The sequence below is a fragment of the Cryptomeria japonica genome, chromosome 11 (genome assembly GCF_030272615.1).
Source record: "Cryptomeria japonica chromosome 11, Sugi_1.0, whole genome shotgun sequence".
NCBI lineage: Eukaryota > Viridiplantae > Streptophyta > Pinopsida > Cupressales > Cupressaceae > Cryptomeria > Cryptomeria japonica.
This window is the reverse complement of record NC_081415.1, coordinates 520,973,951-520,984,392: the sequence shown is the minus strand read 5'-3', so window position 1 is coordinate 520,984,392 and position 10,442 is coordinate 520,973,951. Positions and strand designations below refer to the sequence as shown.

The following is a 10,442-nucleotide window of genomic DNA, read 5'->3' as shown; positions in this document are numbered from 1 at the left end:
AATAAATGAGATCAGACATCTAATGGAGGAAACAATAACCTTATATAAGGGCATGACATCTCAATTTCAAGAGCTACAATTTGATATTCTCTAGAAAAATCTCCATTTCTTCAGGATAGCAATAGCACGCAAATAATTACCCATTGTCTTCTGGAGCAACAATCTCTTCCATTCATTATGTGCAGGGGATTGGAAGAATTAGCAAGTCATGCATGCATTTAAAATTAGCAGATCATGCGTGCATTTAAAAGTTGTTGTTAATACTTCTATAAGCCTTTTAATTGAAGGATTGTTGATGAGGTTTTGTTTTGCAGGTTTCCGCATTCCCCTGGTAACATGCCAAGGGAAGCATAATCTTCTGCCAACTCTTACACATCAGAAACACATCGCACATAGGTACCATTGTTGTATTTCAATCTTATATTTTTTTGAAATTGTAGTAGTAGCTCTATAGAAAAAAAAATTATTATTTAAGTGTATGGTTATATATGTGCTTACATAATAAGAGATATCTCTCAGATTTTATGTGCTTAATCTGTGTCAATTTGATCAGGTATGGCCAGGGCCTTTGTCCAACAATAGAGTGAATGTAGCATTCTGAAACAGAAGCAATTGTACAACCTCTATCACTGCCAAATGGAAAGACATTGGCTTTTCATCCAAAATTATTGTTCAGGCTTAGTAATTATTGAGAGGTGGAAGAGGATATGCTTTTGCAGAGATACATTTTGTGAGATAAGATCCATTTTAGTTCTGCAAAATTTCTTTCTCTCTATTTTGCCATTGATTTGTTTTTGGATGAATAAGTTGGAGGATTCAATAGCTTGCAACCTAGATGAAAGCAAAGCCAAATACAAGTTCCATGTACAGTGGGCATTTGGGTTTACAACCATTCTTCTTCACAACAAACCTATTAAAATGAACAATGCAAAAGGTGAATAAATTAATACATTCTAAATGTAAAAGGAATAATTTAATACATTCTAAATTAATCCTCCTCTTAATTGTTTTAGTGTTTTGATTAAATCTATATAGAAATCTTATTGACAAAAAACTTGCTAAAATAAAGACAATAAAATAGATTTGATTGTTTCCATTAAATCTATATATAATTCTAATTTTAGGATATCAATAGAAAACTTGCTAAAATAAAGACAATAAAACAAATTTGATTGTTTCCATTAAATCTATATATAATTCTAATTTTAGGATATCAATAGAAAACCTGCTAAAATAAACACAATAAAATATACATTGAAATTAGTACATTCTAAAATTAATTCTTTTTTTTTTTTTCATTGTTTTGATTAAACCTATATAGAATTCTTATCAACAACAAACTTACTAAAATGAATAATATGTAAAACATAAAAAAAAATTAATAGATTCTAGAATTAATCCTCATTTAATTATTTTAATGTTTTCATTAAACCAATATAGAATTCTTATCCACAATAAACCTTCTAAATGAACACAATGTAAAATGTGAAGAAATTAATACATTCTAAAATTAATATGGATGTGTTCAACAAAGGAAAATATCAATTTTGAAGGTAATTGAACATTAATAAATTTAGTAACAAACCATAGAAGAAAGGTAAATGAACAACATTCGATGAAGTTAGAATTATGGGTGGGGTTATATCATGCTTAGAGATAAAATTAAAATTAGGCTTAGGGTTAGAATTAAAATTAGAGTTAGGATTAGAATTAAAATTAGAGATAGGGTTAAGGATTAAATAATGGTTAAAGTGGGGGTTATAGTTCAATTAGTGTTCAATTTGTTTAGAGTTAATTTGGGGTGCAATTATGATTAGGGTTAAAAAATCATTAAATCTATCATAACAATACATTATGAAAATGAACATAATGTAAAACATAAAAAAATTAGTACATTCCAAAATTAATTGTGATTTTAATTATTTTAATGTTTCCATTAAACCTATATAAAATTCTTATCCATAATAAACCTTCTAAATGAATACAATGTTAAATGTGAAGAAAGTAATACATTCTAAAATTAATATGGATGTGTTAAACAAAGGGAAATGTCAATTTTGGACGTAATTGAATATTAATAAATATAATTTTAAATCATATAAGAAAGGAAAATGAGAAACATTCAATTAGGATTAGGATTAGGGTTATGGTTAGGGTTATGATTATAGGTAGAATTAGAATTAGTGATAGGGTTTAGGATTAAATTAGAATTAGAATTAGTGATAGGGTTTAGGATTAAATTATAGTTGAGATTAGGGTTATAGTTCAATTAGGGTTAAAGTTGAGGTTAATGTTCAATTTGCTTAGCGTTACTTTGGGTTGAAGTTATGGTTACTAATCTGGGTTAGGGTTAAAGTAGAGTTATAGGAGAAATCTTAGAGTTAGCGTTAAATTATAATTACAATCACATATGGTTAGGGTTAAGGTTAGGATTCAATTAGAGTTATATGATCAATTAGGGTTAAGGTTAAGTTACAATTAAATTAGGGGAAAGTATTGAGCTAGGGTTAAGGTTGGGTTAAGGTTAGTTTGTAATTTGGGTTAGGGTTTAGTAAAGGCTTAAATAGTGAGGTTTAATTAAATTTAAGATTAGGGTTCAATTTATGTTAGAATATGAATATTCCATTTAGAGGGTTAGGATTAAATTATGGTTAGAATTCAAATAAGGTAAGGTTCAAGATTAGGTTAGGGTTAGGGTTAAATAAGGGTTAAGGTTATGGTTAGGGTTGGAGTTAAAGTAGAGTCAACATTCAATTAGAATTATGATCAGGGTTTAATTAGGGTTAGGTCTAAGGTTAATATTATCTATTGAGTTATGATTATGGTTAAAGTTAGAACTGGATTTGGAGCTAGGGTTAGAATAAGAATTAGAGATATGATTAGGATTAGCATTGAATTATGGTTAAGGTTTGGGATATGGTTTAATTAAAGTTAAAATTGAGGTTAAGAGTTGTAGGAGGAATCTTTGAGTTAGGGTTAAATTATGATTATAGTTCCATTATCATTAGGGTTAGGGTTTAGTTAGGATTAGGATTTAAGTTCAATCAAGGTTATGATTAAGGTAAGGTTAGAGATCAATTAGGGAAAATTATTAAGTTAGGCTTAGGGTTTAATAAGGTAAGTTTAAGGTTAGTTTTCAATTTGGGTTGGGGTTTACTAAGAGTTAAAATATTAGATTTTAATTATATTTAAGATTATAAATTTAATTATGATTAGGGTCAAGGTCAATGTTAGTTTAAAATATGATTAGAGTGAAATCAAGGTTAGGCTTAGATTTTAACTAGAGATTAATTAGAGTTAATCTTAAGGTGATAAATTCTTCTTGATAAGATATATTTCGGCGTATTTTACCTAAATTTTTTAAATAGAGGTATACTAGTTACAAGTTGTTAGATCTCACCTCCCTTATAACATATAACAAGCTTTCTAAGAGAAGAAATTGACATCTTTGTAACCCATTTATCTATAGTACCTGCAACCACTAGTTTGACTCTTACAATAACCAGTAACTATTTTTTGTTATTTTCCATGCATAGAAAATTCATAGTAACCTAATTTTGTTTATTATGTTTAAAATTTTTTGTTATTTTTCTACAACTCCATTAAATGCAACAAGAATGTATGTGACAACAAATTCACATGTTAAATTTCAGCCATAATGTTTACAGATTAGTTGCTTTCTACTTTATAACCATTTGAGATTATGCATCCTTCTCCTACTGAAAATTTATAACAATCTAAAACACCACACCATCAATAAGAATTTGAGGCATTGTGTCCCTTGTTACATGTACAAACGGATCTCTCCTTATCCCTTCAATAGACAAGATAAAGTTGATTTGAAATATCACAGTACAGGGAGATTGGTGCTGATTGAAAATATTAATAAGTTGAGAAGAACCAAAACATGCTATAAATTAAAGTTTTAGCAATATTTAAATTTAAAATATATCAGATTGACAAGCTATGAATTTGGCCCCGGCACGACAATTGCTCAGATGTCAGCTATTACGTCATAACCCAATTCTATGTCTATGTTCAATGCATCTGAAACTTGCACAATAATTCTCTCTTTTTATCTGAGCAGATATAAAGCAAAGCGCCACAGTTTAATGTAAGAAACTATTAACCATGGGAGTGGTGAGGGCGGAAAACAGCGCAGCTCTGAAGTTCGAGGAGAGTTTTATCCAGGGCGAAGAGCATCGTCCCAACCGATTCCCCGCTTCCCCAGACGATGGAAATGTGGAAATCCCTGTCATAGACCTGGAAAAGAGCTGTGCAGAGGATGTGGAAAAGGCGTGCAGAGAGTGGGGTTTCTTCCACCTCGTCAACCATGGCTTTCCTGACCATCTTCTCCACCGCCTCAAATCCGCCGCAGCAGATTTCTTCTCGTTGCCTCTTGAAGAAAAGAGACGAGTATCCAGGGATGCTCGAAACCCATATGGCTACTTTGATTCGGAGCTTACGAAAAATGTGAGGGATTGGAAAGAGGTGTTCGACTTTGCGCCGCGAGAGGATATTCAGTTGCCCACATCTGTTGATCCGCATGACACTGATACCGAGACCTTCACAAACCGCTGGCCGGATGGCCACCCAGATTTCAGGTTTTCCATTTTTAACGACTGCTCTTAGATGCTTTTAGCTGTACCGTTTATGTTTTCATTAAGTATGAAATTTATATGTTTTCACTGAGTATGAAATTTATATGGTCTGTGAACCATCATCAGGATGTTCTTCTTGTTCCGCCACATCACGATCTCCCCCTTTTTTTTAATTTCTTCATGCATCTCTTCTCTTTTATCCCTGTCTTTGCTGTCTGTGAACCATCATCAGGATGTTCTTCTTGTTCCGCCACATCAGGATGTTCTTCTTGTTCCGCGATCTCCCCCTTTTTTTAATTTTCCAGTGCACCCCTTCTCTTTTGTTCCTGTCTTTGCCTTTTCCTCTTGACCTTGCTTCTTTCATGTCATAGATTTCTTTATTTGCTTTGTTAGCTCTCTCGGTCTCTTGTCCCTTGGGTTCACTCTTCCTTTTCCCCCTTTTTATTGGTTTTTTTTTTTTTTTTCCTCTGTGTTCTTACTTTTGTTAGTCTTGTTTTTCTTTTTCTCTTTTGTTGTGTGATATGTGTGTAGATATGTATATGTATATGTATATATATGTATGTGTATAGATGTATGTATGTATGTATATGCACATGCATTCTTAAGTTTATATACATATATTTTTTATATTCACTATCGTGGAATCTGGAGGTGTCCTTGCCGAAGCAAGACTAATCCCCCAGTGTGTACAACCCACTCACAAGGTAGCAACACACACAGAGTTAACACAGCCGGGGACTCGAACTCAAGACCATGGGGAGCATACCCACGCCTTAAGTTGCGATCCACGACCGGGTGAGCTAGGGCCGAAGCCCTTTATATACATATATTGCATATATTGATGCTTGAATAGATGCATATGTATATATGTACATGCGTGTGTGTGTATATATATATAATTTTATTCTTTATTTTTGTCTTTCTCTTATTTAGTGTTTGCTTTATTTTTTGGAATCTTTAATTTTATAGGTTTAATTATCTTTCTTTTTTTTAAGGATTTAATTTTTTTGTAATTTATTATTTTTTCTGTTTTTTGTGGCATTTGTTTATTATCTTATCTCTTTGCCACTTCACTTGCTTTCTTTAATCGTATAATTTATTTTTTTTTTCCTTTAACAATTTGGACATTTCATGGTGCTTTTGTGTCTAAATGATTCCTCTTATAACTTCTTTTTTGTTGTTGTGTTGTATTGTTTTGTTTTGTTTATTTTCTCTTGTTATTTTATTATTAGCATTCTTAGTTAGTAATAATAATAAGAATTAAAAAATTCAAACTATTAATGTCTCTTTATGTATCATGTCCTTTTATTTATTATTTTGTAATGCTTATGTGGTAGTGTATATCTAAGTACTTGTCACTTTGTTTATTTTAACATATTATTTATTTATTTATTTTAAATGTCCAACTTCATTGGGCAATGTGTAACCTACAATTTTCCTCTCCATTTCCTACATCTTTTTATTCGCCATGGGTTTGCATCTGTCTATTATTCTAATCCTTGAGCTCTCTATCATCCTAATGATGGTTCACAGAGTGTGATCTGAAATGTTGATGCAAAAAATACAGACACAATCGAATCTAGAACAGTGAGAAATCTATATGTGTTTAGTATTTAAATATATTGTAGAGTCTATCCAACACATAATTTGTTTAGTATTGAAATTAATTATATTTATAATATGAGTTGTGAGATTAATATTTTAGATAAATTAATTAAATATTTATTTTTGAATTATTTGACTCTCTTTAATTAAGAAATTGATAATTCTTTAGATTTGTCTTCTAACTAGATTAGAGGTAAGGTATGTGTTTAGTATTGAAATATGTGTTTAACTATATCTATAAAATAAGTTGTGAGATTAGTATTTTAGATAAATTAATTAGATATTTATTTTGATTTATTTGACTTTGTTTAATTAAAAAAATTATAATTAGACATGGTCTTTAAGTCTCTCTTATAATTAGGTTAGAGATAAGGTATGTGTTTAGTATTGAAATATGTGTTCGATTTCATTTATAAATAAGTTATCTATTGAAAATTGTTTTTAACATATAATTTAATAATTAAAACTAGTAACCGAAATAACTATATAAAAAATTCCTTTGTAAGGGAATAAGTATTCACAAAAATTCCTAAGAGAGTGATTTTAATGGCTTGAGATTTTAAAGGTGATGTCTCTTTTAATTCTTTGTTTACATTACTCTTTCTCCCTGTCATGCTCAAAATGGCTGACTAACTTTAGTGTTATACACAGTAGAAAAATAAAAGATGCATTTAATTTTGTTTAGCATTACAGAAATCTGTAATTTTCTATAATTTTTGACTTACCCTCGTGTTATGCAAAAATCGTGACATTTTTTAAATTAGATTAGCTACAACTGTCAAGCTCTAATTGACCTCATTTTCACACAACGACATTCTTTAATTCTTTTTCATCATCGTACCAATATATGTAGCTCTCAACTTCATAACTCTTTATTTGATTTTTGTTTTCTGAAAAACTTTTCCAGAGAAGCTTGCCTGGCCTATATAGCGGCTGCAAGGGAGTTGTCATTTAGGTTGTTGCAGTTAATAGCACAAAGCCTTGGCTTACCGGAAAACCGATTGAATGAATACTTCAAAGATGATCTAAGCAACATACGGCTAAATAGTTACCCCGAGTGCCCAGCCCCTGAGCTTGCACTGGGCTTGGGAAGGCACAAAGATGGTGGCGCTGTCACCCTTCTTTACCAAGATGACGTAGGTGGATTGCAAGTCAAACGCAAAGACAATGGTCACTGGCTCCCTGCTCAACCCCTGCCCAACTCCTTTGTTGTCAATGTTGGAGATTGCATTCAGGTAATTATTTCTTATACTTTATAATCTATTGGGAGAGTGAAACTTAGGCTATGATTTCAACTCACTGATTGTCTATTCAACATGAACATTGATGTCCCTTCATTCAATTCAAACCTGTAACATGCTTGAAGAATTTGCAGGGCATTTATGGAATTGTAAAGCAAGTCATAGACCTAAGTATAGCTAAGTATTGCCTGCAATATTCAGTGCTAAATTAGATTTCTTGAATGGAATGGCAGGTGTGGAGCAATGGCAGGTACGAGAGCGTAGAGCACAGAGTGGTGGTTAATGATAGTCGAAGACGTCTTTCCATTCCGTTTTTCCTTAGACCTTCCCACTATGTGATGATGAAACCTCTTGAAGAGTTGGTGAGTGAAGAGAATCCTCCCAAGTACAGGGAATTCAACTGGGGAAAGTTTTTTAAGAGGAGGAAGGATGGCAATTTTAAAAATTTGGGAGTTGAGAATCAACAAATATATCATTTTAGAATCTAAGAGTTGTGAGATTAGTAAATGGGATTACCTAGTACAGAGTTTCTTAGACATAAGCTGCTACTAAAGAAGAAATTATCTTATCTACGTAGATTGAAAATATTATAAAAATAAAAAATCTAGATGTATGAGAAAGAGTGCATACCTACACTATGTTTGTAAAGGAATATATTGTTTTCTTGTCTATTTATAAATAAAGTTCTATGTAAATAACTGATAATTTGACAATTAGTAATAATTGAATATGGGAAATGTTCATAGACAATATAAATGTGTTTAGTAGATAATTGAAAAAGTTTTTTAAACTGACATAGATCTGAATTTGATTTATTTTGAAATTTTGAACTGTAACTAATGAATTCGTAATATGTTTAAGAATAAGAATATTTGTTGTAATTATGCATAATTGAAATTTACTTTCAAGAACCTTGATTACAATCAGTTATTTGCCTAAAATTTTATTTGCTATTTTTTCAGTTTTACTTAGAAGCACTTTTATTAGTTTATATCTGGAATTATAGTGAAGGCGGTAGTTCTTAAAGAGTGAATAATTGAAATATTTTTTCCCAAAATTATTAAAAATTTAACCATGCAAATATAGTATTTTTTATCCATAAGAATATATAAGAAACATATTCCAATTATTTTTTTATAATCAATGCTTTTCGTTCTGGGAATCCTTCAGCTTTCAGAAGTCGTTTAGTATCTTGTGATTCAGTTTTGTATGAGCACAGCTATTATGATATAATATATTATATGGGTATGAAATAGATTGTTGTACTTGTTCTAGCTACACTGAGGTTTTTAAAGTTTGATTCCCTCGGGACATAGAAATCATGTCAAGAACAAAATTAGATTCCTTAGTCTTGTTTTTTAGTTACACTAGATACTTTTTAATAGCACACTAAGAAGATTTGTTCCTGTTGTATATATCTTTTTCCGACTTGAATCCTTATAAGAAATAGATAAAAAACTAAAGTAATTGCATTAATATGGCTAAAAATAAGAGCCCTCTTTGGGATTCTGTCAAATGAAATTAGAATAGCCTTCTAGATGAAAAAATGCTTAACCTTATTTCCCCAACCTTTCATAGCCATTATTGATAGTGAATGAGGTAATTACTGGTGAAAAATATAGAATTAGGAGTAAAGTACTCTATTATCAAATACTTGATAGAAATTTCGCTAAGAACTACAGAGAATCAAATCTTTCCAGGTAATTATAAAAGAAGAACATTGCAGCAGATCATTTCTAACCTCCTCTTCATCTTCCATGTCATTCTGAAACTTTTAATTATTTTTAAAACTCAAAGTTAGCCTTTTTTACAAGCAAAATATTCAACTGTTTAAGGAGTTGAGAGGGAAAATATTCAAATGGTCAAGGAGTTCAAGTAATCAGCTATTGTTTCTCCTTAATTGACTTATATCTAGTGGTTTGCCCTAGTTTTAAATAGGAATCTCTTCTTTTGTATTACTTTTCATTTCAATTAGATTATTGCTTCTTGTTGTTTTTAAGAAAAGATTTATTTTATTAAAATATTTTATTTTCAATTATAGGTTTTAATTATTTTTTGAATAATCTTAGATTATTTTTTTTGTCATTGTTTTGTTCCCTAATTTGTGCAATACATGTTTTTTAATTCTAAATATTTATATGATTAAAGATCACAACAAATTTGAACCAAACCTAAACTTTTCAAAACAAGCTATTGAAGATCGGAGTTAGGACCCAGGAGTGGGCGCAATGGGAAAATTTGAGTTTTCTAGATTGAGAGAGATTGACTCCTTTTCTTGCGATGTACAACAATCCAAAAAGAAATATCTTTCTTCGAAGAAGCTAAAGGAGTAGTTCTAGAAGAGCCATCCAGAGTCTGACAAATGAGCTACCAAGCTTAGAAGAAACCTAACAGTCCGGGGATTGAAGGAATTTTAACATAGTAGGTATCATAAGTGTTATATGTAGTTGAAGTTAGTTATATCTAATTTTCTTTATTTACATTTTAAATATATCTTAGAACTAAAGTGTGAATAAATAAAAGAATTTGTTGAATCTCAATGAATGTCTACTTCTTGACAATTTGATCAGAATGATAAATTGGCATATATTATTGGTGGTATATATTACAAGTATTAGTGATATGTTTTGGATTAAGGAAAAAAATGAGTTTTGAAGGGGCCCCGAAACCCTTTACAAAATTATTCTAAGAAGTATAGAATCATAAAGAAACATCAAAAACAAAATGGGCTGCAAGGATAGGCATAAAAAGCAGCAACCAAAGAGACAACAAAAGCCCAGTCGGGCACAAAAAGATAGTAGAAAGACCAAACCCAGACACAAAAAGAACCAGCAACAAAAATAACCCAATTACATTAGGCTTCTGAGGGTCTCAGCGACCTCAGCCTCAAGGGCATTCATGGTATTAGTAGCAGCCTTCATAGCTTTATGATCCAAATTCTGAAAGGCCGCATTTCTTCATGTTCCCTTGGGTCCGTTTGCAAGGTCCTTCACCA

General features: G+C 31.0%; 1 protein-coding gene across 1 annotated transcript; it reads left to right on the top strand.

The window, feature by feature from the left end:
* The first annotated feature begins 4,068 nt into the window (after positions 1 to 4,068).
* Positions 4,069 to 8,241, top strand: LOC131070503 (jasmonate-induced oxygenase 4). The gene is made up of 3 exons (XM_058006070.1): positions 4,069 to 4,604; positions 7,114 to 7,441; positions 7,681 to 8,241. Exons 1-3 carry the CDS (start codon positions 4,132 to 4,134, stop codon positions 7,933 to 7,935), a joined length of 1,056 nt encoding a protein of 351 aa, XP_057862053.1. The 5' UTR covers positions 4,069 to 4,131; the 3' UTR covers positions 7,936 to 8,241.
* Positions 8,242 to 10,442: the final 2,201 nt, after the last annotated feature.

Excerpts from the sequence above, each read along its gene's own strand:
- LOC131070503 (XM_058006070.1), top strand. The coding sequence starts at position 4,132 with ATGGGAGTGGTGAGGGCGGAAAACAGCGCAGCTCTGAAGTTCGAGGAG. Across the intron at positions 4,605-7,113 it reads GATGGCCACCCAGATTTCAG|AGAAGCTTGCCTGGCCTATA; the intron begins GTTTTCCATTTT and ends AAACTTTTCCAG. Across the intron at positions 7,442-7,680 it reads ATGTTGGAGATTGCATTCAG|GTGTGGAGCAATGGCAGGTA; the intron begins GTAATTATTTCT and ends ATGGAATGGCAG.